The sequence below is a fragment of the Podarcis bocagei genome (assembly GCF_964188305.1).
Source record: "Podarcis bocagei genome assembly, contig: HAP1_SCAFFOLD_175, whole genome shotgun sequence".
Lineage (NCBI taxonomy): Eukaryota > Metazoa > Chordata > Lepidosauria > Squamata > Lacertidae > Podarcis > Podarcis bocagei.
In genome coordinates, this window is record NW_027670273.1 from 105,001 (window position 1) to 132,500 (window position 27,500).

General features: G+C 50.4%; 1 protein-coding gene across 1 annotated transcript in view; it reads left to right on the top strand.

The window, feature by feature from the left end:
• LOC308579549 (spectrin alpha chain, non-erythrocytic 1-like) overlaps window positions 1–27,500 on the top strand; it is a gene marked incomplete at its 5' end in the record, with an annotated part of 132,418 nt that overhangs the window by 104,564 nt on the left and 354 nt on the right. The window contains 6 exons of the mRNA XM_081214111.1: window positions 4,521–4,719; window positions 7,606–7,710; window positions 15,101–15,124; window positions 22,938–22,973; window positions 23,379–23,426; window positions 23,955–24,046. Of these exons, the coding sequence (XP_081070237.1) occupies window positions 4,521–4,719; window positions 7,606–7,710; window positions 15,101–15,124; window positions 22,938–22,973; window positions 23,379–23,426; window positions 23,955–24,046 (504 nt within the window). The remainder of the gene's footprint in view (window positions 1–4,520; window positions 4,720–7,605; window positions 7,711–15,100; window positions 15,125–22,937; window positions 22,974–23,378; window positions 23,427–23,954; window positions 24,047–27,500) is intronic.

The following is a 27,500-nucleotide window of genomic DNA, read 5'->3' on the forward strand; positions in this document are numbered from 1 at the left end:
ATACACACTACACACACATACATATATATGTACAGACACACACACGCATATATGCACGCAGATACACATATATGCACACACATATACACACATACACACATATACACATACACGCGCACATACACATATGCATATATATACACACACATATGCATATATATACACACACATATACACACATACAAACATATATACACACACATATACACGCATACACACATACACACACACACACACACAAACACACACATATACACACACAAGGAAGCCGGGAGCGTCTCCCTGCGCATGAAAATGGTGGAGGAGCTGTGAGTACGACCCCTATTTTCCCGCCTGCCCCCCAAGTGTGGGGCAGGGCGGTGATTTCGGGAATTTCCCCCCCATGGCATATGATCTGGGGAGGGCGGGATGTTAAAAATTTATTATTATTATTATTATTATTATTATTATTATTATTATTATTATTATTATTATTATTTGAGTAGGACCCCTTTTTCCACCTGCCCCCCATGTGTGGGGTGGGGCGTGGCGTGGCGTGGATTTTGGGAACTTATGGGTCTTTCTCTCCCCCCTCTGCCCCCCATTTATGGGTCTTTCCCCTCCCTCTGCCCCCCACTTATGGGTCTTTCTCTCCCCCCTCTGCCCCCCACTTATGGGTCTTTCCACTCCCTCTGCCCCCCACTTATGGGTCTTTCCCCTCCCTCTGCCCCCCATTTATGGGTCTTCCCCCCTCTGCTCCCCACTTATGGGTCTTTCTCCCCCTTCTGCCCCCCACTTATGGGCCTCCCCCTGACTTATGGGTCTTTCTTCCCCCTTCTGCCCCCCACTTATGGGTCTTTCCCCTCCCTCTGCCCCCCACATGGGTCTCCCCCCACGTATGGGTCTTTCTCCCCTCTGCCCCCCACATATGGGTCTTCCTCTGCCCCCCACTTATGGATCTTTCCCCTCCCTCTTCCCCCATTTATGGGTCTTTCCCCTCCCTTCTGCCCCCCACTTATGGGTCTTTCCTCTCCCTCTGCCCCATGGGTCTTTCCCCCCCTCTGCCCCCCACTTATGGGCCTCCCCCCACTTATGGGTCTTCCTCTCCCCCTTCTGCCCCCCACTTATGCGTCTTTCCCCTCCATCTGCCCCCCACTTATGGGTCCCCCCCTTTAGCCCCCCACTTATGCGTCTTTCTCTGCCCCCCACTTATGGGTCTCCCCCTTCTGTACCCCACTTATAGATCTCTCTCTCCCCCTCTGCCCCCCACTTATGGGTCTTCCTCTGCCCCCCAGGTATGCCTCCCTCCTGGAGCTGGGCGAGAAGCGTAAATCCCGAGTGCGAAACCTGACAGCCTTTTCCCCTCTGCCCCCCATTTATGGGTCTTCCCCCCTTCTGCCCCCACTTATGTGTCTTTCTCTCCCCCCTTCTGCCCCCCGCTTATGGGTCTTTCTCTCCCCCCCTCTGCTCTCCCCTTATGGGTCTTTCTCTCTTCTCCTCTGCCCCCATTTATGTGTCTCCCCCCCTTCTGCCCCCACTTATGGGTCTGTCCCCCCTCTGCCCCCCACATATGGGTCTCCCCCCACTTATGGATCTTTCTCTCCCCCTCTACCCCCCACTTATGGATCTTTCTCTCCCATCCCTCTCCCCCCCACTTATGGGTCTTTCTCCCCCCTTCTGCCCCCCACTTATGGATCTTTCTCTCCCCCTCTACCCCCCACTTATGGGTCTGCCCCCCACTTAGGGGTCTTTCCCCTCCCTCTGCCCCCCACTTATGGGTCTTTCTCTCCCCCCTCTGCCCCCCACTTATGGGTCTCCCCCCACTTATGGGTCTTTCTCTCCCCCCACTTATGGATCTTTCCCCTCCCTCTGCCCCCACTTATGGGTCTCCCCCCACTTATGGGTCTTTCCCCTCCCTCTACCCCCCACTTATGGGTCTTTCTCTGCCCCCCACTTATGGGTCTCCCCCTCTGCCCCCCACTTTTGGTCTTTCTCTGCCCCCCACTTATGGATCTTTCCCCTCCCTCTGCTCCCCATTTACGGGTCTCCCCCCTTTATCCCCCCACTTATGGGTCTTCCTCTGCCCCCACTTATGGATCTTTCCCCTCCCTCTGCCCCCCACATATGGGTCTGCCCCCCACTTATGGGTCTCCCTCTGCCCCCCAGGTACGCCTCCCTCCTGGAGCTGGGCGAGAAGCGGAAATCCCAAGTGCGAAACCTGACAGCCTTTCCCCCTCTGCCCCCTATTTATGGGTCTTTCCCCTCCCTCTGCCCCCCACTTATGGGTCTCCCCCCGACTTATGGGTCTTTCCCCTCCCTCTGTCCCCCACTTATGGGTCTTTCTCTGCCCCCACTTATGGGTCTTTCCCCTCCCTCTGCCCCCCACTTATGGGTCTCCCCCCACTTATGGGTCTTTCCCCTCCCTCTGCCCCCCACTTATGGGTCTCCCCCCTCTGGCCCCCACTTATGGTTCTTTCCCCTCCCTCTGCCCCCCACTTATGGGTCTTTCTCTGCCCCCTCTGCCCCCACTTATGGGTCTTTCTCTCCCCCTCTCCCCCCACTTATGTGTCTTTCCCATCCTTCTGCTCCCCACTTATGCGTCTTTCCCCTCCCTCTGCCCCCCACTTATGTGTCTCCCCCCTTCTGCCCCCCACTTATGGGTCTTTCTCTCCCCCCTCTCTCCCCACTTCTGGATCTTTCCCCTCCCTCTGCCCCCCACTTATGTGTCTCCCCCCTTCTGCCCCCCACTTATGGGTCTCCCCCCCACTTATAGGTCTTTCCCCTCCCTCTTCCCCCACTTATGGATCTTTCCCCTCCCTCTCCCCCCGACTTATGGGTCTTTCTCTCCCCCCTCTGCCCCCCACTTATGGATCTCTCTCTCCCCCTCTGCCCCCCACATATGGGTCTCCTGCCCCCCACTTATGGGTCTCCCTCCGCCCCCCAGGTACGCCTCCCTCCTGGAGCTGGGCGAGAAGCGGACATCCCAAGTGCGAAACCTAACAGCCTTTTCCCCTGTCCCCCCATTTATGGGTCTTTCTCTCCCCCCTCTGCCCCCATTTATCATTTATGGGTCTTTCTCTCCTCCCTCTGCCCCCCACTTATGGGCCTCCCCCCACTTATGTGTCTTTCCCCTCCCTCTGCTCCCCACTTATGCGTCTTTCCCCTCCCTCTGCCCCCCACTTATGGGTCTCCCTCTGCCCCCCACTTATGGGTCTTTCCCCTCCCTCTGCCCCCCACTTATGGGTCTTTCTCTCCCCCTTCTCCCCCCGCACTTATGGGTCTTTCTCTCCCCCCTCTGCCCCCCACTTATGTGTCTTTCCCCTCCCTCTTCCCCCCACTTATGGGTCTTTCTCTCCCCTTCTGCTCCCCACATATGGGTCTCCCCCCACTTATGGGTCTTTCTCTCCCCCCTTCTGCCCCCCACTTATGGGTCTTCCCCCCTCTGCTCCCCACTTATTGGTCTCCCCCCACTTATGGGTCTTTCTCTCCCCCTCTGCCCCCACTTATGGGTCTCCCCCCACTTATAGGTTTTTCCCCTCCCTCTGCCCCCCACTTATGGGTCTCCTGCCCCCCACTTACGGGTCTTTCTCTGCCCCCCAGGTACGCCTCCCTCCTTTCTCTGCCCCCCATTTATCATTTATGGATCTCTCTCTCCCCCTCTGCCCCCCACTTATGGGTCTCCTGCCCCCCACTTATGGGTCTTTCTCTGCCCCCCAGGTACACTTCCCTCCTGGAGCTGGGCCCATAAGTGCCCCCCACTTATGGGTCTCCCCCCACTTATGCATCTTTTCCCCTCTTTGCCCCCCACTTATGGGTCTCCTGCCCCCCACTTATGGATCTTTCTCTCCCCCTTCTGCCCCCCACTTATGGGTCTTTCTCTCCCCCCTCTGCCCCCCACTTATGGGTCTCCCTCTGCCCCCCAGGTACGCCTCCCTCCTGGAGCTGGGCGAGGAGCGGAAATCCCGAGTGTGCCCCACTTATGGGTCTCCCCCCGACTTATGGGTCTCTCCCCCCTCTGCCCCCCACATATGTGTCTCCTGCCCCCCACTTATGGGCCTCCCCCACTTATACGTCTTTCCCCTCCCTCTGCCCCCCACCTATGGGTCTTTCTCTCTTCTCCTCTGCCCCCATTTATGTGTCTCCCTCCCTCTGCCCCCCACATATGGGTCTCCCCGCCACTTACGGGTCTTTCTCTCTCCCCTCTGCCCCCCACTTATGGGTCTCCTGCCCCCCATTTATGGATCTTTCCCCTCCCTCTGCCCCCCACATATGGGTCTCCCCCCACTTATAGGTCTTTCCCCTCCCTCTGCCCCCCACATATGGGTCTCCCCCACTTATGGGTCTCCCTCTGCCCCCCAGGTACGCCTCCCTCCTGGAGCTGGGCCCATAAGTGCCCTCCACTTATGGATCTTTCCCCTCCCTCTGCTCCCCACTTATGGGTCTCCCCCCTTCTGCCCCCCACTTATGGGTCTTTCTCTCCCCTCCCTCTGCCCCCCATTATGGGTCTGCCCCCCACTTATGGGTCTCCCTCCGCCCCCCAGGTACGCCTCCCTCCTGGCGCTGGGCGAGAAGCGGACATCCATGCTGGAGAAGAGCTGCAAGAAGTTCACCCTCTTCCGGGAAGCCAGCGAATTGCAGCAGTGGATCCACGAGAAGGAGGCGGCCCTGACCAATGAGGAGGTCGGGGCGGATCTGGAGCAGGTGGAGGGGCTGCAGAAGAAGTTTGACGACTTCCAGAAGGTGGGTCCAGTGGATCCCGGAGACCCGGCGGATCCCGGAAGGATCTGGCCTGGGGGGCGGGGAATGTCCCGGTTTCGCCTTTGGGTCCGGGATCGTGTCTGGGGGGGCCGGAGTGGGTCCCCGTTTCCCCATTGGTTCCCGGATCATGTCCGAAGGGCTGGTGGATCCCGGAAGGATCTGGACTGGGGGGCCGGAGTGGGTCCCCGTTTCCCCATTGGCTCCCAGATTGTGTCGGAAGGTCTGGGGGATCACCGGCCCTTCGGACACGATCCAGGAGCCAGCAGGGTGGAGGTGCTGCAGAAGAAGTTTGACGACTTCCAGAAGGTGGGTTGGCGTCGGATCCAGTGGATCCCAGAGATCCGGCAGATCCCGGAGATCTAGAGGATCCGGAAGGATCTGGACTGGTGGGCGGGAGGGTCCCCGGTTCTCCGTTGGCTCCCGGATCGTGTCCAAATGAATAGTAGATCCCGGAAGGATCTGGACTGGGGGCCGGGAGGGTCCCCGGTTCTCCGTTGGCTCCCGGATCATTTCCGAAGGGCCGGTGGATCCCGGAAGGATCCGGACTGGGGGGGCGGGAGGGTCCCCGGTTCCCCAATGGCTCCTGGAGATCCGGTGGATCCTGGAAGGATCCGGACAGGGAGCTGGGAATGTCTTGGTTCTCCCTTGGCTCCCGGATCATGTCCGAAGGGCCGGTGGATCCCAGAAGGATCTGGACTGGGGGGCTGGGAGGGTCCCTGTTTCCCCATTGGCTCCCGGATCGTGTGGGAAGGTCTGGGGGATCACAGAAGGATCCAGACTGGGGGGCCGGGAGGGTCCCCGGTTCGCCATTAGCTCCTGGAGATCTGGCGGATCCTGGAAGGATCCGGACAGGGAGCTGGGAAGGTCTTGGTTCTCCGTTGGCTCCCGGATCGTGTCGAATCTGGACTGGGGGGCTGGGAGGGTCCCCGTTTCCCTATTGGTTCCCGGATCGTGTCCGAAGGGCCGGTGGATCCCGGAAGGATCTGGACTGGGGGGCCAGGAAGGTCCCGGTTTCGCCTTTGGGTCCCGGATCGTGTCTGGGGGGGCGGAGTGGGTCCCTGTTTCTCCATTGCCTCTGGATCGTGTCCAATCTGGACTGGGGCTGGGAGGGTCCCCTGTTTCCCTATTGGCTCCTGGATCGTGTCCAAAGATCCAATGGATCCTGGAAGGGACTCAGGCTGGCCAGTGGGTTTGACGAGTTCCAAGAGGTCAATTCTGCCAGATCGGGGGTCTGGAGCGGGTCCCCGTTTGCCCATTGGCTCCCGGAGATCCAGTGGATCCCAGAAGGATCTGGACTGGGGGGCTGGGAGGGTCCCTGTTTCCCCATTGGCTCCCGGATCGTGTCCGGAGAAAGGAGCTAGGGGATCCTGGAAGGATCAGTATGGGGTGCCGGGAGGGTCCCCGGTTCCCCATTGGCTCCTGGAGATCCAGTGGATCCTGGAAGGATCCGGACAGGGAGCTGGGAAGGTCTTGTTTCTCCGTTGACTCCCGGATCGTGTCCGAAGGGCCGGTGGATCCCTGAAGGATCCGGACGGGGAGCCAGAGCAGGTCCTTGTTTCCCCGTTGGCTCCCGGAGATCTGGTGGATCCCAGAAGGATCCAGACGGGGAGCTGGAGCTGGTCCCCGGTTCTCCGTTGGCTCCCGGATCATGTCTGAAGAGCTGGGGGACCCCAGAAGGATCCGGACTGGGGGCCGTCAGGGTCCCCGTTTCCCCACTGGCTCCTGGAGATCCGGTGGATCCTGGAAGGATCCGGACAGGGAGCTGGGAAGGTCTTGTTTCTCCGTTGGCTCCCGGATCGTGTCCAGTCAGGGCTGGGAGGGTTCCCGTTTTCCCATTGGCTCCCGGACACCCGGCAGATCCTGGAAGGATCCGGACGGGGAGCTGGGAGGGTCCCTGTTTCCCCGTTGGCTCCCGGATCGTGTCCGGAGATCCGGCGGATCCCGGAAGGGATTCAGACTGGCCAGTGGGTTTGACGACTTCCAAACAGTTAGTTGTGCCGGATCGGGAAGGAAGGAAGGAAGGATGGAAGGGAGGAAAGGAAGGAAGGAGAGAAGGAAGGAAGGAAGGAAGGAAGGAAGGAAGGAAGGAAGGAAGGAAGAGAAGGAAGGAAGGAAGGAAGGAAGGAAGGAAGGAAGGAGGGAAGGAGGGAAGGAAGGAGGGAGGGAAGGAAGGATAGAGGGAGGGAAGGAAGGAAGGAAGAAGGAAAGGAAGAAGGAAGAAAGGAAGGAAGGGGGAAGGAAGGAAGGAGGAAAGGAAGGAAGGAGGGAAGGAAAGAAGAAAGGAAGGAAGGAAAGAAGGCAGGAAAGAAGGCAGGAAGGAAGGAAGGAGGGAATCATCTGTGGGCCCGAATGTAGGTCCGGGAGCAAGGGATGATGGGAGTTGTAGTCCCCAGTTCCGCTGGATTGGGAAGGAAGGAAGGGAAGGAGGGAGGGAGAGAAGGAAGGAAGGAGAGAGGGAGGGAGGGATGGAAAGAGGGAGAAAAGGAGAGGGAGAAAAGGAGGAAGGGAGGGAGGGAGGGAGGAAGGAAGGAAGGAGGGAAGGAAGGAAGGAAGGAAGGAAGGAGAGAGGGGGGATGGATGGAGAGAGGGAGGAAAGGAGGAAGGAAGGAGGGAAGGAAGGAGGGAGGGAGGGAATGAAGGAAGGGGGAAGGAAGGAAGGAAGGAGAGAGGGAGGGAGAGAAGGAAGGAAGGAAGGAGGGAGGGAGAGAAGGGAGGAAGGGGGAAGGAAATAAGGAAGGAAGTCAGGATGGATGGAAGGAAGGAAGGAAGGAACGAGGGAATCATCCGTCGGCCCGAACGTAGCTCCGGCAGCGAGGGATGCTGGGAGTCGTAGTCCTCACCCCCTGCCCCACTTCCTGCCCCACACAGGACCTGAAGGCCAACGAGTCGCGGCTGAAGGACATCAACAAAGTGGCCGAGGACCTGGAGTCCGAGGGGTTAATGGCCGAAGAGGTCCAGTCCGCCCAGCAACAGGTGGGTCCCTCATTAACGCCGCCCCCTCGTTAGGGGTTTTGATTGGGCAGGGGGTAGGCGGGGCTACACGCACACACACACATATACACACACATATATAAACACACACACACAAATAGACATATATATGCAGGGCATCAGTTGAAGAAGGAGCAAAAAGGGTTTTCTTGTGTCTGTGTGTTTCTTTGTGGCTGATTAGCTGTTTTCCCTGTGTAAAGGTCAGAGGGGGCAGGGTTTCTGTTGAGGCAGGGGATTAGCTGTGGGAGGAGCTTATCAGAGTTTGCAGGGCATCAGTTGAAGAAGGAGCAAAAAGGGTTTTCTTGTGTCTGTGTGTTTCTTTGTGGCTGATTAGCTGTTTTCCCTGTGTAAAGGTCAGAGGGGGCAGGGTTTCTGTTGAGGCAGGGGATTAGCTGTGGGAGGAGCTTATCAGAGTTTGCAGGGCATCAGTTGAAGAAGGAGCAAAAAGGGTTTTCTTGTGTCTGTGTGTTTCTTTGTGGCTGATTAGCTGTTTTCCCTGTGTAAAGGTCAGAGGGGGCAGGGTTTCTGTTGAGGCAGGGGATTAGCTGTGGGAGGTTAGATCCATCTTTTAGATTTAGGGGAGCTAGTCTCAAACGTTTGTTGGGGGAGATCTAGGTGGTTTTTTTTGTGTGGGGGAAGTTATTTGTCCTGTCTTCAAGCTTTTTATGATGGAGGACCACTGTAGCCAACCCCAACGACACGATCTCAAGATGGAAGGGGAGGGAACAGCTGCAGTCGCCTGCGATTCCTGCGCAATGTTTGCCATCTTGCCAAAGGTTGCAGGCAGCTTTACCTGCAGCAATTGCATGTTGATTGCCCTCTTAAAAGACAAAGTCCAGCAACTGGAGGAACGTGTAGCTACGCTCCAAAGAATTAGAGAGCTGGAGCTCTTCTTGGAAGCAACAGAGCACACCGTCTCCACCAAGGAGGAGACAGGGGACTCCCCTGAGAAGGAGGATAGTTCACCAACACAGGAGCCAGATATATGGAGAAACGTGACTCAAAGAAGTAGGAGGCCCAGGCTTCACTCTGATTGCTTAGAAATACACAATCGCTTTGAGGTCCTCTCCCCTAGTATGGAAGACGAAGAGCAGACTCCATTTGAGGATCTCTCCCTCATTACAGTCGATCAGGTATATGAAGACGAGCAGCAAGGTCAGTCCTCAGGGAATGTGCAGGCGACCTTGGAACGGACAGCTCACGGAAGAACCCCGACCAAACCTAAGAGGAGGTGTGTAATGGTGATAGGGGATTCCCTACTGAGGGGAACAGAAGCAGTGATCTGTGGGCCTGACAAGATGTCTCGGGAAGTGTGCTGTCTCCCCGGGGCTAAGATCCAAGATGTAACTGAACGACTGCAAGGAATCATAAAACCCACTGACAAATACCCCTTCCTCTTGGTTCATGTGGGAACCAATGACACTGCAAGCAATAGCCTCCAGAAGATCAAAAGAGACTACGAGGCTCTCGGCAGGAAATTGAAGCAACTAAATGCACAAATTGTCATCTCATCTGTCCTCCCAGTTGAACAACGTGGCCCAGGGAGAGAGGGGAAAATAGTGGAAGTGAACAGCTGGCTTCGCAAATGGTGTAAACAGGAACGGTTTGGATTCTTAGATCACGGACTGCAGTTTCTTGAAGATGGACTTCTGGCAAGTGATGGGCTGCACCTCGCAACGGTTGGGAGAAATGTTTTTGCCAAAAATCTCAGAAACCTCATCAGGAGGGCTTTAAACTGACTAATGTGGGGGAGGGAGACAGTGCTCCTGAAGGTAGGAGTCTATCAATTAATGAAGATGATCATCCAAATGTCATAGACCAAATGGAGCAAACAGCACGCGGACCTAGTGGTGGGAGGAAAAAATCCTTAAATAGGAGACACGGGGGAATGATTAATGGACTTCAATGTCTGTACACTAATGCGCAAAGCATGGGAAATAAACAAGATGAGCTTGAGCTCTTGGTACAGCAAACTAAATATGACATAATAGGCATCACTGAAACCTGGTGGGATAAGTCCCACGATTGGAATGTAATAATGGGGGGATACAATCTATTTCAGAGAAACAGACCAGACAAGAAAGGAGGAGGAGTGGCGTTATATGTCAGGGATGTGTATACCTGTGAAGAGATCCAAGATTTAGATCCTCAAAGCCAAAGTGAGAGCATTTGGGTCAAAATTAAGGGAGAGAAGAATAACAGAGACCTCATTGTGGGAGTTTACTATAGATCCCCAAGCCAAACGGAGGACATAGATGATGCCTTCCTGGAACAGATGGCCAAGCATGCAAAAGGAAGGGAGATAGTAGTAATGGGGGACTTCAATTACCCGGATATTTGTTGGACGTCAAACTCAGCCAAGAGCATAAGGTCAAACAGATTCCTCACTGGCCTTGCAGACAACTTCATTGTCCAGAAAGTGGGAGAAGCAACAAGAGGAACAGCCATTTTAGATCTGGTCCTAACCAATGTTGATGACCTGGTTAGTGGGGTAGAAGTGGATGGATCATTAGGCACGAGTGATCATGCTCTTCTGAAGTTTACTATACAGCGGAAAGGAGCAGCCAAGCATACTAGGACTCAATTTCTTGACTTTAAGAAGGCCGACTTCATAAAACTTAGGGAAGTGCTGGGTGAGATCCCATGGACAACAATACTAAAAGGAAAGGGAGTTCATGATGGCTGGGAGTTTGTTAAGAGGGAGATACTAAAAGCACAACGTCAGGCAATACCAATGAGACGGAAACATGGAAGGTTCCTAAAGAAGCCAGGTTGGCTATCTAAAGAACTTTTAACTGAATTAAGATTAAAAAAGGATGTGTACAAAAAATGGAAAAGGGGGGAAACCACCAAAAAGGAATTCAAACAAATAGCCAGCACGTGTAGACACAAAGTCAGAAAAGCTAAAGCACAGAATGAACTCAGGCTTGCTAGAGAGGTTAAAAGCAACAAAAAGGGCTTTTATGGGTATGTTCGTAGCAAAAGGAAGAACAAAGAAACAGTGGGGTCACTCAGAGGAGAAGATGGTGAAATGCAAACAGGGGACACAGAAAGGGCTGAACTACTCAATGCCTTCTTTGCCTCAGTCTTCTCCGATAAAGAAAACAATGCCCGACCTGAAGAATTTGGAGCAAATGATTCAGCAAAGGAAACACAGCCCAGAATAACTAAGGAGATAGTACAAGAATATTTGGCTAGTTTAGATGTATTCAAGTCTCCAGGGCCAGATGAACTGCATCCAAGAGTATTAAAAGAACTGGCAGATGTGATCTCAGAACCACTGGCAGTCATCTTTGAGAATTCCTGGAGAACAGGCGAAGTCCCGGCAGACTGGAGGAGGGCAAATGTTGTCCCTATTTTCAAAAAGGGGAAAAGAGAGGACCCAAATAATTACCGCCCAGTCAGTCTGACATCAATACCAGGGAAGATTCTGGAGCAGATCATTAAGCAAACAGTCTGTGAGCACCTAGAAAGGAATGCTGTGATCACCAATAGTCAGCATGGATTTCTGAAAAATAAGTCATGTCAGACTAACCTGATCTCGTTTTTTGACAGAATTACAAGCCTGGTAGATGAAGGGAACGCAGTGGATGTAGCCTACCTTGATTTCAGCAAGGCATTTGACAAGGTGCCCCATGATATTCTTGTAAAGAAGCTGGTAAAATGCGGTCTTGACTATGCTACCACTCAGTGGATTTGTAACTGGCTGACTGACCGAACCCAAAGGGTTCTCATCAATGGTTCCTCTTCATCCTGGAGAAGAGTGACTAGTGGGGTGCCACAGGGTTCTGTCTTGGGCCCGGTCTTATTCAACATCTTTATCAACGACTTGGATGATGGACTCAAGGGCATCCTGATCAAATTTGCAGATGACACCAAACTGGGAGGGGTGGCTAACACCCCAGAGGACAGGATCACACTTCAAAACGACCTTGACAGATTAGAGAACTGGGCAAAAATAAACAAGATGAATTTTAACAGGGAGAAATGTAAAGTATTGCACTTGGGCAAAAAAAATGAGAGGCACAAATACAAGATGGGTGACACCTGGCTTGAGAGCAGTACATGTGAAAAGGATCTAGGAGTCTTGGTTGACCACAAACTTGACATGAGCCAACAGTGTGACACGGCAGCTAAAAAAGCCAATGCAATTCTGGGCTGCATCAATAGGAGTATAGCATCTAGATCAAGGGAAGTAATAGTGCCACTGTATTCTGCTCTGGTCAGACCTCACCTGGAGTACTGTGTCCAGTTCTGGGCACCACAATTCAAGAAGGACACTGACAAACTGGAACGTGTCCAGAGGAGGGCAACCAAAATGGTCAAAGGCCTGGAAACAATGCCTTATGAGGAACGGCTAAGGGAGCTGGGCATGTTTAGCCTGGAGAAGAGGAGGTTAAGGGGTGATATGATAGCCATGTTCAAATATATAAAAGGATGTCACATAGAGGAGGGAGAAAGGTTGTTTTCTGCTGCTCCGGAGAAGCGGACACGGAGCAATGGATCCAAACTACAAGAAAGAAGATTCCACCTAAACATTAGGAAGAACTTCCTGACAGTAAGAGCTGTTCGACAGTGGAATTTGCTGCCAAGGAGTGTGGTGGAGTCTCCTTTTTTGGAGGTCTTTAAGCAGAGGCTTGACAACCATATGTCAGGAGTGCTCTGATGGTGTTTCCTGCTTGGCAGGGGGTTGGACTCGATGGCCCTTGTGGTCTCTTCCAACTCTATGATTCAGGATGCCCTTGAGTCCATCATCCATGTCGTTGATAAAGATGTTGAATAAGACCGGGCCCAAGACAGAACCCTGTGGCACCCCACTAGTCACTCTTCTCCAGGATGAAGAGGAACCATTGATGAGAACCCTTTGGGTTCGGTCAGTCAGCCAGTTACAAATCCACTGAGTGGTAGCATAGTCAAGACCGCATTTTACCAGCTTCTTTACAAGAATATCATGGGGCACCTTGTCAAATGCCTTGCTGAAATCAAGGTAGGCTACATCCACTGCGTTCCCTTCATCTACCAGGCTTGTAATTCTGTCAAAAAACGAGATCAGGTTAGTCTGACATGACTTATTTTTCAGAAATCCATGCTGACTATTGGTGATCACAGCATTCCTTTCTAGGTGCTCACAGACTGTTTGCTTAATGATCTGCTCCAGAATCTTCCCTGGTATTGATGTCAGACTGACTGGGCGGTAATTATTTGGGTCCTCTCTTTTCCCCTTTTTGAAAATAGGGACAACATTTGCCCTCCTCCAGTCTGCCGGGACTTCGCCTGTTCTCCAGGAATTCTCAAAGATGACTGCCAGTGGTTCTGAGATCACATCTGCCAGTTCTTTTAATACTCTTGGATGCAGTTCATCTGGCCCTGGAGACTTGAATACATCTAAACTAGCCAAATATTCTTGTACTATCTCCTTAGTTATTCTGGGCTGTGTTTCCTTTGCTGAATCATTTGCTCCAAATTCTTCAGGTCGGGCATTGTTTTCTTTATGGGAGAAGACTGAGGCAAAGAAGGCATTGAGGAGTTCAGCCCTTTCTGTGTCCCCTGTTTGCATTTCACCATCTTCTCCTCTGAGTGACCCCACTGTTTCTTTGTTCTTCCTTTTGCTACGAACATACCTATAAAAGCCTTTTTTGTTGCTTTTAACCTCTCTAGCAAGCCTGAGTTCATTCTGTGCTTTAGCTTTTCTGACTTTGTGTCTACACGTGCTGGCTATTTGTTTGAATTCCTCTTTGGTGGTTTCCCCCCTTTTCCATTTTTTGTACACATCCTTTTTTAATCTTAATTCAGTTAAAAGTTCTTTAGATAGCCACCCTGGCTTCTTTAGGCACCTTCCATGTTTCCGTCTCATTGGTATTGCCTGACGTTGTGCTTTTACTATCTCCCTCTTAACAAACTCCCAGCCATCATGAACTCCCTTTCCTTTTAGTATTGCTGTCCATGGGATCTCACCCAGCACTTCCCTAAGTTTTATGAAGTCGGCTTTCTTAAAGTCAAGAAATTGAGTCCTAGTATGCTTGGCTGCTCCTTTCCGCTGTATAGTAAACTTCAGAAGAGCATGATCACTCGTGCCTAATGATCCATCCACATCTACCCCACTAACCAGGTCATCAACATTGGTTAGGACCAGATCTAAAATGGCTGTTCCTCTTGTTGCTTCTCCCACTTTCTGGACAATGAAGTTGTCTGCAAGGCCAGTGAGGAATCTGTTTGACCTTATGCTCTTGGCTGAGTTTGACTTCCAACAAATATCCGGGTAATTGAAGTCCCCCATTACTACTATCTCCCTTCCTTTTGCATGCTTGGCCATCTGTTCCAGGAAGGCATCATCTATGTCCTCCGTTTGGCTTGGGGATCTATAGTAAACTCCCACAATGAGGTCTCTGTTATTCTTCTCTCCCTTAATTTTGACCCAAATGCTCTCACTTTGGCTTTGAGGTTCTAAATCTTGGATCTCTTCACAGGTATACACATCCCTGACATATAACGCCACTCCTCCTCCTTTCTTGTCTGGTCTGTTTCTCTGAAATAGATTGTATCCCCCCATTATTACATTCCAATCGTGGGACTTATCCCACCAGGTTTCAGTGATGCCTATTATGTCATATTTAGTTTGCTGTACCAAGAGCTCAAGCTCATCTTGTTTATTTCCCATGCACATACACACACGCACACACATATATATACACAGAAACATATATATATATACACTACACACACATACACACACACACACACACACACACACACACAAACATACATACACACACATTTATACACACACACATACACGCGCACAAATGTACATACACATGTATATGCACTAAACACACACATGTATATACACAGACACACATATGTACACACACATTCTCACACACACCCATATACACACACCCATATATGCACACACATACACACACACATACACACATTTATATACACACAGACACAAATATATACACACACACACACACACAATGTACACATATATACACTACATGCACACATATATACACACACATACACTCACACATATGCACACTTACATACACACAAACACATAGACATACACACATATATACATATTATTATTATTATTGCTATATATTATATAAAATATTATTAATAATAATATTATTACTATTACTACATTATTATTATTATTATTATTATTATTATTATTATTATTACTATTATTATTTTACTATTACCTTATTATTATTATTTTACTATTACCTTATTATTATTATTATTATTATTATTATTATTATTATTATTATTATTATTATTATTATTATTATTATTATTATTATTGGATCCTCGCCCTTAAAGAAAAGGAATTAACTCGATCCTTCTCTCTTTTCAGGAAGTCTATGGCATGATGCCAAGGGTGAGTATCCCCCAAAATCACATTTTTCGATCCCATAAAACCACATTTTTCAAGAAAACCACATTTTTGATCCCATAAAACCACATTTTTCAATAAAACTACATTTTTGATCCCATAAAACCACATTTTTTGATAAAACCACATTTTTCGATCCCATAAAACCACATTTTTTGATCCCATAAAACCACATTTTTCGATCCCATAAAACCACATTTTTCGATAAAACCACATTTTTCGATAAAACCACATTTTTCGATCCCATAAAACCACATTTTTCAATCCCATAAAACCACATTTTTTATCCCATAAAACCACATTTTTCGATAAAACTACATTTTTCGATCCCATAAAACCACATTTTTCGATAAAACTACATTTTTCGATCCCATAAAACCACATTTTTGATCCCATAAAACCACATTTTTCAATAAAGCCACATTTTTCGATCCCATTAAATCACATTTTTTGATAAAACCACATTTTTTGATCCCATAAATCCACATTTTTCGATCCCATAAAACCACATTTTTCGATAAAACCACATTTTCCCCCCCCCATAAAAACTACATTTTTCGATCCCATAAAACCACATTTTTCGATAAAACCACATTTTTCAATCCCATAAAACCACATTTTTCGATAAAACCACATTTTTCAATCCCATAAAACCACATTTTTCAATCCCATAAAACCACATTTTTCAAGAAAACCACATTTTCAGATCCCATAAAACCACATTTTTTATCCCATAAAACCACATTTTCAGATCCCATAAAACCACATTTTTCAATCCCATAAAACCACATTTTTTGATCCCATAAAACCACATTTTTGATCCCATATAACCACATTTTCAGATCCCATAAAACCACATTTTTGATCCCATAAAACCACATTTTTCGATCCCATAAAATCACATTTTTTGATCCCATAAAACCACATTTTTCGATCCCATAAAACCACATTTTTCGATAAAACTACATTTTTCGATCCCAAAAACCACATTTTTCGATTCAAATCCCGAAAAAAACACATTTTCCAATCCCAGTCCCAAAAATATGTGTTTTTTAACGGATTGTGATCGAAATATCTGGGTTTTTAATAATAATCATGTTGTGAAAATATAATGTAATAAATTGTTGCTATTATTGTTGAGCCCCATTATTAGTTGAGTTCGGCCGTGTCAGGGGTTTAGGTGCAGAGGCACGGGCAAGGGAGGAAACAGAGAGCGAAGGGGAGGAGACAGAGGAAAGGATGAGTGATGACGACGACCCGAGATCTCCCAGTCTTTCCAGTGAATCAGAGGATTCACAGAAAGGAGCACCAGTGGCCAGGGCAAGGGGGGAGTCTAGGGAGGCACCCCAGGAAGATAGAGCCAGAGGAGACTCAGGGGGGAGCAGCTGGAAATCGGGACCAGCGTCACCGCCAGGAAGCAGGGAAGAGGAAAGGAGCCAGGAGGGAAGCGCTGGCAGCTCACCACAGGAGGGAGGGCAGGAGTCAGGAGTGGCCACACCTCCATCGGGGAGTGAAGAAACGGTTAAGAGGAAAGTGGAAGGTTGGGCGCGCGCGCCAAGTTCAAATGCAGAGGAAGGCGGCGCAGTGAGCAGCCCCGAAAGGGAACCGGGTCCTAAAGCCCGGCGCAAGGAGGCAGAAGGGTCTGGGTCAGCGTCAGAAGAATCCCGGAAGGAAGAAGCCCCGGGGGGTAGAGGGACCCAGAGGAGGACAGTCAGGAGGAAAAGGTGGAGCAAGGCTAGGATATTAAGTTGGTGCGCACGGGGCGGAGACTCAGACGGAGCCTCGCCGATCTAGCTAGTAGACGTAGAGTTGCAGACAGCAGCGTGAGAATGGAAACTGTAATTCAATAAAGACTTTTACTTAATGACCGCTGGCTAGCGTGATCCTCTGTGAGCTAGGATCTTGAAGCAGCTCTGACAGTAGGCTCCGTCTCTACATTGTGGGCATCTGCAGCCTCGAGGAGGGGAGAGAAACAGGCGCCCACTAGCGAGCTCACGAACGGCAGGAGACATGACGGCTGAGCAGCAGATAGAGGACCTCAGAAAAGCAGTGGCACAACTGAACGCCGAGGTTCTCGCATCCAGGAAGAGAGAGGACGAGGCAGCTGCCGCCTGCAGGGATCTCCAGGTCAGGTTAGACGTACTGGCAAAGCAACCACCCCGGCAGGAGGGAATTGGGTTGGCGAGACGGACAGGCGGGCTGCTCTCTCACTTCGATGGGAACCTGCAACAGTATCCCAACTTTAGAGCCGACGTACTGTGCGCACTGCAACTGTTGCATAAAGATTTTAGAGATGAACAGGAGAGAGTGGGGTTCATCATGTCCCATCTGCATGGGGAGGCGAAAGCATGGTTGCGCAATTTATGGAGAGATAACGATCCGGCGCTCCAGAATGCGGATGCCTTTATTAAAGCGATGGATGGGTGTTTCTTATCAAGTATTGACATTGATCTTGCACGGAAGGAGGTGCATGGGCTGAGACAAGGGAGGGCCAGCGTCAGACAGTATCATGCACGCTTTTTCGCCTTGGTCAGCGCCCTGGAATGGGACAGAGATTCGGCTCCTGTAAGAGACCTCTTTTGGGAGGGACTGCACAACTCGATTAAAGATGAGATAGCGAGGGGGGAGAGACCCCGAACCACCCAGGAGGTCGTTCAGAGGGCACTGGCAGTGGGGGTGAGGCTGGAAGGACGTCCGTGGAGCAAGGACGAAGGACGTGGAGGGCGCGAACCAGCCGGGGGCCCCTCCTTCTTTCCCAGAGAAGCAGCGCGAGCGCAATCCACGCCTCCGCCAGGAGGAGGAGCCGAACCTATGGAGGTTGGAGGTGCAAGGGCTCAGTCAGCAACCAGAGCCCTAGCACCGGCAGCAGTGAAGGCGAAGCCTCCTAGAGGGACCAGGAAGTGTTACGTCTGTGAGCAGCCAGGGCATATGGCGAAAGAGTGTCCCCAGAGGCCCCACAAGCTTACTGCAGCCTCAGCAATGGTGACTGCAGCAACGCAGCAGGGAGGACCACAGCAGGGAAACGACGATGTCTGGCTGGAGGAAGAGGCACTGGGGCCCAGCCAGACGTGTTAGTGACGCAGTCCCCAGAAATTTTACAGCCAGTGAACCCCCTCCCGCCCAAACCAGTAGTGAGGCTCACAGCATCTCTCCAGCTGCCCAATGGAATCTCCATGGACGTGCCAATCACCATCGACTCCGGCAGCAACGCGGACTTTATAGGGCAGGAATTTGTCGACAGGCACGCTGTGCAGTTGCTGCCGGCCACACTGCCCCTGCAGGTTGTCACGGTGGATGGCAGGGAGCTGCTAGGGGGGCAAGTGGTGAAGCAGACGCCACCAATGGTGATGCGACTTGGGAATCACAGGGAAGTCATCAGCTTCAACGTCACTCAACTGTCTGACACGCCCATTGTATTGGGTATGAGTTGGCTGGACAAGCACAGCCCAACGATGGCTTGGTTCCAGAGGCAGCTGGTCTTCGGCTCTTCCTTTTGTGCTGAACACTGCATCGTACCCAGGCAGGAAGGAGAGGAAGAGGAGTCACAGCTGCTGCTAGGCACGCTGCAAGCGATTCCCCACAAGTACGCAGAATTTCTGGAAGTTTTCTGCGAGAAGGAGGCGGACAGGCTACCCCCTCACAGACCATATGACTGCAAAATTGACCTGCTGCCGGGGGCGGCGCTGCCTAAAGGGAAGCTGTATTCCATGTCTGAGGACGAACTGCAGGAACTCAAAGACTTCATCGATCATAATTTGGAGCGCGGTTTCATCCGGGAGTCTAAGGCAGTGGGGGGCAGTCCTGTATTCTTTGTTAAGAAGCGAGACACGCCCCAAAAAAGACTCGTAGTGGATTACAGGATTTTGAACAGTGTGACCAAGCCGTCGGACTTCCCCATGCCCCGCATCGACGACCTCCTGGCGAAGGTACGGAAGGGAAAGGTGTTCACCAAGTTGGACCTGCGGGGGGCGTACAACCTCATTCGCATGCGGGAAGGTGATGAGTGGAAGACAGCCATGTTCACGCCACTGGGTACCTACGAATACAGAGTTATGCCTTTTGGACTGCAAAATGGCGCTCACGTTTTTCAAGCATTTATGCATCACGTGTTGGCGGGACTTCTCTACAAGACGTGCGTCTGTTTCTTGGATGACATCCTGATCTTTTCGGAGTCGCAGCAAGAACATGACAAGCACGTCAAGGAAGTGCTGGGCAGGCTAAAGCAACACAGGCTCTACGCCAAGCTGGAGAAGTGCCAATTTGACGTGCCGGAGGTGGATTTTCTGGGCTACAAGCTGTCTGCCAAGGGGCTCGCCATGGACAGCGCCAAGGTTCGAGCGGTGTTGGATTGGAAGAGCCCACGCAACCGGAAGGAGGTCCAACGGTTTGTCGGCTTTGCGAACTTCTATCGCAAGTTTATCAAGGGCTTCGCGATGCAGACGGCGGCCATCACTGACACCCTTAGCTCCAAGAAGAAGAAGTTCATCTGGACAGAGCAGGCGGAGCAGTCCTTTCAGGTCCTCAAGCGTCTCTTCGCGTCGGAAGAGCAGCTGCTTCATGTCAACCCCAGCATGCCGATGAGGGTGGAGACAGACGCTTCGGACAGAGCAGTGGGGGCGGTCCTGCTGCAGAAGGACCCGCAGGGCGTGTGGCGGCCGGGAGCGTTTTACTCCAGGAAGCTCAGCAAGTCCGAGCAGAACTACACCATATGGGACAGGGAGTTGCTGGCCATTCATGCAGCGTTCAAGGCGTGGAGGCACTTTCTGATCGGCGCCAAGCACACGGTGCAGGTTTGCACGGACCACAAGAATCTGGAACACTGGCGCACGGCACAGTTCCTGAACCAGAGGCAGATACGTTGGGCTGAGTTCTTTGCGGACTTCGACTTCCGAATAGAGTATGTCCCGGGGGACACCAACATCATGGCAGACGCTCTCTCCCGCAAGCCACAGTATCTGGAGGACGCAACACCAGCGGCCGCCATGCACATCTTTGCACCGACAGTGTGGGCGTGCGCCGCGGCGACCGTGGACCTAGAGGCGGTGCGGCGAGCGTTGCAGGGGGACTCCTTCGCACAAACGAAGATGGCAGAGGTGCGAGGGGGCAAGGCAGCGGCCGACGGTTTCCAGCTACGAGATGGCTTGCTCATCCGTAAAGGGGCCATCTACGTGCCGGGTGACGAACTTCGAGCCAAGGTGCTACAGCAGCTGCACGACGCACCCACGGCCGGGCACTTTGGCAAGGAGAAGACGGTGGAATTAGTAGCCAGGGATTTCTGGTGGCCTGGAATGAGAGGGGAGGTCGCAGACTACGTAGCGAGGTGTGACACCTGCCAGAGGGCAAAGCCGGTGCACAAACCGCCGGCTGGACTGTTGGAGCCGCTGCAAACTCCGGTCGAACCTTGGGAAAGGGTGGCTCTGGACTTTGTCACGGATCTGCCCAGCTCAAGGGGCAAGACGGCAGTGTTGGTGGTGGTGGACCTGTTCTCCAAGATGGCGCATTTCATTCCGTGTGCTAAGGTGGCCACGGCGGAGCAAACCGCCAAACTGTTCATAGACCACGTGTTCAAGGTTCACGGTCTGCCACGGTCTATTCTGTCCGACCGCGGGCGGCAGTTCATCTCGAACTTCTGGCAGAAACTGATGGGCTTCCTAAACGTCAAGATCAATCTGGCGTCGGCGAGACACCCGCAGACCAACGGGCAAGCGGAGCGAGCCAATGCCATCATGCAGCAGTACCTGAGATGTTATGCAAACCAACAGCCTGCGACGTGGGTGGATTACCTGCCGCTTGCAGAGTTTGCCTACAACAACACGAAGCACGTATCCACGGGCGTCACGCCGTTCTTCGCCAACAACGGGCGGCACCCTAGAACCTTTCCGGGACTGGAATGCAGGGGAGAAGGGGAGCCGCAGTCAGCAGATGCGTTCGCGTCGGAGCTGCAGGAAGTCCACGATCAGCTGCGGCGCCACCTGGAGCTGGCTAAACACGCATACAAGGTACAAGCGGACAAACACAGAAGGGTTGGCGAAGAGCTCCACGTGGGAGACTGGGTCTGGTTAGCAGCCCACGCAGTGCCGGCCAGGTCGTTGGCCAAGAAGAAACTAGGGCATAAACAACTGGGGCCCTACCAAGTCGAAGAGCAGGTCAACCCGGTGGCTTTCAGGCTGGCGCTTCCGGAGGGTTCCAGAATGCATCCGGTGTTCCACAGATCGGTGCTCACTCCCTACAAGGCACCGCACAGGTTCCAGGAACCCGGAACGGCGCCGAGTCCGCTCAGAGAAGGAACGGGGCACGCGGGAGTGGCACAGGAGGAGCGCATCAACGAAGTCACGGAGATTTTGGACTCCAGATGGGGTGAAGAGGGAGTAGAATACTTTCTCGCCAGGGAGGGCACCCCGGCCAGTGCGAACAGCTGGGTGCCGGGCTACGCTTTAGACGAACCTCTGCTCAAAGACGAGTTTCATGCCCTCTTCCCACATAGACCTATGCCAGCAGACTTTTTCGACGACTGGCTTTTCACGCCCACGCTTTCGGACAGCACGTTCAGGGGGTTCGACTCGGACGAGGAACCAACACGAGACGTCCGTTCCCCGGAGGGGTCACCCTCGGGATCTGTCTCAGAACCCTCGTATTGGTGGGACGATAGGCCGGAGGAGCAGTTCCGCAGGAAGTGGCTGGACTGTTCCGGCCGAGCAACGCCGCCTGGAGGAAGTGCGGGAGAGACGGACATGGACATTTTCGGGGACGACCCTGGTTTCGAGCACGGCGGCACAGAGATGGAAGAGGAGGTGACTGTCGTCAACGAGAGCAGAGAGGAAGACCTGGAAGAGTTCCGCTGGAGGCCTGCCACGGGAAGCGACCGATATCCGACGTTCGTCCCTTTGCAACAGCAGCCCCCAGCTCCAGCACCGGAAGGAGGGGAGGGGGGACTGGGGGGCTTCGAGGGGGGGATGGATGTCAGGGGTTTAGGTGCAGAGGCACGGGCAAGGGAGGAAACAGAGAGCGAAGGGGAGGAGACAGAGGAAAGGATGAGTGATGACGACGACCCGAGATCTCCCAGTCTTTCCAGTGAATCAGAGGATTCACAGAAAGGAGCACCAGTGGCCAGGGCAAGGGGGGAGTCTAGGGGGGCACCCCAGGAAGATAGAGCCAGAGGAGACTCAGGGGGGAGCAGCTGGAAATCGGGACCAGCGTCACCGCCAGGAAGCAGGGAAGAGGAAAGGAGCCAGGAGGGAAGCGCTGGCAGCTCACCACAGGAGGGAGGGCAGGAGTCAGGAGTGGCCACACCTCCATCGGGGAGCGAAGAAACGGTTAAGAGGAAAGTGGAAGGTTGGGCGCGCGCGCCAAGTTCAAATGCAGAGGAAGGCGGCGCAGTGAGCAGCCCCGAAAGGGAACCGGGTCCTAAAGCCCGGCACAAGGAGGCAGAAGGGTCTGGGTCAGCGTCAGAAGAATCCCGGAAGGAAGAAGCCCCGGGGGGTAGAGGGACCCAGAGGAGGACAGTCAGGAGGAAAAGGTGGAGCAAGGCTAGGATATTAAGTTGGTGCGCACGGGGCGGAGACTCAGACGGAGCCTCGCCGATCTAGCTAGTAGACGTAGAGTTGCAGACAGCAGCGTGAGAATGGAAACTGTAATTCAATAAAGACTTTTACTTAATGACCGCTGGCTAGCGTGATCCTCTGTGAGCTAGGATCTTGAAGCAGCTCTGACAGGCCGCATTATTAAGCCACTAATAATTGCTATAAATTATTATTATTATTATTATTATTATTATTATTATTATTATTATTATTAACAGGATGAAACCGATTCGAAAACAGCGTCTCCTTGGAAGGTAAGGACTTTCAAGAGAATTTTTATTTTTCTCCTTGGAAGCAAATTATTATTATTATTATTATTATTATTATTATTATTATTGAAACCCAGCCAGATGGGCAGGGTATAAATAATAACATTATTCTTTTTATTCTTTTTATTGAAACCCAGCCAGATAGACGGGACATAATCCATTATTATTATTATTATTATTGAAACCCAGCCAGATGGGTGGGAATTAAATTATTATTATGATTATTATTATTACTACTACTATTGTTATTACTGTTATTATTATTGAAACCCGGCCAGATGGGTGGGAAATTACTTATTTTTATTATTATTATTATTATTATTATTATTATTATTATTATTATTATTATTATTATTATTATTATTATTATCGCTCCTTTTTCGCTTCCAGTCCGCCAAGTTGATGCTTCACACGGTGGCGACCTTCAACTCCATCAAGGTAAAAAAAAATATCTTGTTTTCTCCTCTGCTCTTTCCCTCTCCTTCTAGAAATAAAATTATTATTATTATTATTATTATTATTATTATTATTATTATTACTACTACTACTATTATTACTATTACTATTATTATTTTTATTGAAACCCAGCCAAATGGGAGGGGTAATTATTATTATTATTATTATTATTATTATTATTATTATTATTATTATTGAAACCCAGCCAGATGGGCGAGTAATAATAATAATAATAATAATAATAATAATAATAATAATAATAATAATATATTATTATTATTATTATTATTATTGAAACCCAGCCAAATGGGAGGGGTATAAATTAATTATTATAAAATTATTATTATTATTATTATTATTACTACTACTACTACTACTACTACTATTATTATTATTATTATTGAAACGCAACCAAATGGGAGAGGTATAAATTATTATAAATAGATTATTATTATTATTATTATTATTATTATTATTATTATTATTATTATTATTATTATTACCTCCCAGGAACTGAACGAGCGCTGGCGATCCCTCCAGCGATTGGCCGAAGAGCGGAGCCAGTTATTGGGCAGCGCTCACGAGGTCCAGCGATTCCACAGGTGAGGGATCCTTCGACCGTTCCTCACCGGAACCTTCCGGAACCTTCCGCCGACTGGAGATCCTAGAATGGGGCTCTTTTCCTCTCGTTCTTTCCTCTTCTCCTCTCCTCTTTTCCTCTCGTTCTTTCCTCTTTTCCTCTCCTCTTTTCCTCTCGTTCTTTCCTCTTTTCCTCTCCTCTTTTCCTCTCGTTTTTCTCTTTTCCTCTCGTTCTTTCCTCGTTTCCTCTCCTCTTTTCCTCTCGTTCTTTCTTCTCGTTCTCTCCTTCCCTCTCATTCTCTCCTCCTTCTCTCTTTTCCTCTTCTCCTTCTCTCTTTTCCTCTCAATCTCTCTTATTCTCTTGTTCTCTTTTGCTCTCCTCTCATTCTTTCCTCTTTTCCTCTCCTCTTTTCCTCTCGTTCTTTCCTCTTTTCCTCTCGTTCTTTCTTCTCGTTCTCTCCTTCCCTCTCATTCTCTCCTCCTTCTCTCTTTTCCTCTTCTCCTCTCTTTTCCTCTCAATCTCTCTTATTCTCTTGTTGTCTTTTGCTCTCTCATTCTTTCGTCTTTTCCTCTCGTTCTCTCCTCCTCCTCTCCTCCTCTCTTTTTCTCTTGTTCTTCTCATTCTCTTCCTTTCCTCTCATTCCCTCCTCTTTTCCTCTCTCTCCTTCTCTCTTTTCCTCTTGTCCTTCTCCTTCTCTCACTTTCCTCTCTCTTTCTCTTTCTTTCTCTTTCTCTCCTCCTCTTGCTCTCTCTTTTCCTCTTGTTCTTCTCATTCTCTTCCTTTCCTCTCATTCCCTCCTCTTTTCCTCTCTCTCCTTCTCTCTTTCCCTCTCCTTCTCTTCTCTCCTTCTTTTCCTCTCTCCTCTCCTCTCCTCTCCTCCTCTTTTTCTCTTCTTCTCGTTCTCTTTTCCTCTCCTCTCCTTTTCTTCTCTCTCCTTCTCTCCTCTCTTCTCTTTTTCTCCGTCTTTCTTCTCGTTCTTTCTTTCCCTCTCCTTCTCTTCTCTCCTTCTTTTCCTCTCTCCTCTCCTCTCCTCTCCTCCTCTTTTTCTCTTCTTCTCGTTCTCTTTTCCTCTCCTCTCCTTTTCTTCTCTCTCCTTCTCTCCTCTCTTCTCTTTTTCTCCGTCTTTCTTCTCGTTCTTTCTTTTCCTCTCCTTCTCTTCTCTCCTTCTTTTCCTCTCTCTTCTCTTTTTCTCTTCTTCTCGTTCTCTCTTTTCCTCTCCTTCTCTTCTCTCCTTCTTTTCCTCTCTCCTCTCCTGTCCTTCTCTTTTTTCTCTTCTCGTTCTTTCTTTTCCTCTCCTCTCTCCTCTTGTTCTTTCTTCTCGTTCTCTCTTTTACTCCTCTTGTTCTCTCTTTTCCTCTCCTCTTCTCTCCTTCTCTTCCCCCCTTGTTCTTTCTTCTCCTCTCTTTTCCTCTCCTTCTCCTCTCCTTCTTTCTTTTCCGCTCTCTCCTTCTCTTCTCTCCTCTTCTCTTTTTCTCCATCTTTCTTCTCGTTCTCTCTTTTACTCTTCTCTTCTCTCCTTCCCTCTTTTTCTCTTTTCCTCTCCTCTCTTTTCCCCTTGTTCTTTTTTCTCCTTCTCTCTTTCCCTCTCCTTCTCTCCTTCTCTCCTCTCCTTTTCCTCTCTCCTTCTCTCCTCTTGTTCTTCTCATTCTCTCTTTTACTCTTCTCTCCTTCCCTCTTTTTCTCTTTTCCTCTCCTCTCTTTTCCCCTTGTTCTCTTTTCCTCTTGTTCTTTCTTCTCCTCTCTTTCCCTCTCCTTCTCTTCTCTCCTTCTTTTCCTATCTCTCCTTCTTTCCTCTCCTCCTCTCTTTTTCTCTTCTTCTCGTTCTCTTTTCCTCTCCTCTCCTTCTTTTCTTCTCTCTCCTTTTCCTCTCTTCGCTTTTTCTCTTCTTCTCTTTTCTCTCTTTTCCTCTCCTCTTCTTCTTTTCCTCTCTCCTCTCCTGTCCTTCTCTTTTTTCTCTTCTTGTCGTTCTCTCTTTTCCTTCCTCTCCTCTTTTCCTCTCCTTCTCTTTCCCTCTTCTCTTTCTCCCTCTCCTCTCCTCTCTTTTCCTCTCCTCTCCTCTCTTTCCCTCTTCTCTTTTCCTCGTTCTCTTTCTCCCTCTCCCTCTCCTCCTCCTCTCTTTTCCTCTCCTTCTCTCTTTCCATCTTCTCTTTTCCTCGTTCTCTTTCTTCTCCTCCTCTTCTCTTTTCCTCTCCTCCTCTTCTCTTCCTCTCCTCCTCTCTTTTCCTCTCGTTCTTCTCCTTCTCTCCCTTTCCTCTCCTTCTCTCCTCTTTTCCTCTCCTTCTCTCTTTCCCTCTTCTCTTTTCCTTGTTCTCTTTCTCCTCCTCCTCTTCTCTCTTTTCCTCATTCTCTTTCTCCCTCTCCTCCTCCTCTCCTCTCTTTTCCTCTCCTCTCTCCTCTCTCCTCGTTCTCTCTTTTCCTCTCCTTCTCTCTTTCCCTCTTTCCCTCGTTCTCTTTCTCCCTCTCCTCTCTTTTCCTCTCCTCCTCTTCTCTTCTCTCCTCTCTTTCCCTCTTCTCTTTTCCTCATTCTCTTTCTCCCTCTCCCTCTCCTCCTCCTCTCTTTTCCTCTCCTTCTCTTTCCCTCTTCTCTTTCCCTCGTTCTCTTGCTCCCTTTCCTCTCCTCCTCTCCTCCTTCTCTCTTTTCCTCTCCTCTCCTCTCTTTCCCTCTTCTCTTTTCCTCATTCTCTTTCTCCCTCTCCCTCTCCTCCTCCTCTCTTTTCCTCTCCTTCTCTTTCCCTCTTCTCTTTCCCTCGTTCTCTTGCTCCCTCTCCTCTCTCTTCCTCTCCTCCTCTCCTCCTTCTCTCTTTTCCTCTCCTCTCCTCTCTTTCCCTCTTCTCTTTTCCTCGTTCTCTTTCTCCCTCTCCTCTCCTCTCTTTTCCTCTCCTTCTCTTTCCCTCTTCTCTTTTCCTCGTTCTCTTTCTCCCTCTCCTCTCTTTTCCTCTCCTTCTCTTTCCCTCTTCTCTTTTCCTCGTTCTCTTTCTCCCTCTCCTCCTCCTCTCCTCTCTTTTCCCCTCCTTCTCTCCTTCTCTCTTTCCCTCTTCACTTTCCCTCGTTCTCTTCCTCCCTCTCCCTCTCCTTCTCTCTTTTCCTCTCCTTCTCTCTTTCCCTCTTCTCTTTTCCTTGTTCTCTTTCTCCTCCTCCTCTTCTCTCTTTTCCTCTCCCTTCTCTCCTTCTCTCTTTCCCTCTTTTCCTCGTTCTCCTCCTCCTCTCCTCTCTTTCCCTCTCCTCCTCTTCTCTCCTCCTCTCTTTTTCACTCCTTCATTTTCTCCCCTCTCTTCCCCTTCCTTCCTTCCTTCCTCTTCCTCTTTCTTTCACTCCTTCATTTTCTCTCCTCTCTTTCCCTTCCTTCCTTCCTTCCTTCCTTCCTTCCTTCCTCTTTCTCTTTCTTTCATTCCTTCATTTTCTCTCCTCTCTTTCCCTTCCTTCCTTTCTCTTTCTCTTTCTTTCATTGCTTCATTTTCTCTCCTCTCTTTCCCTTC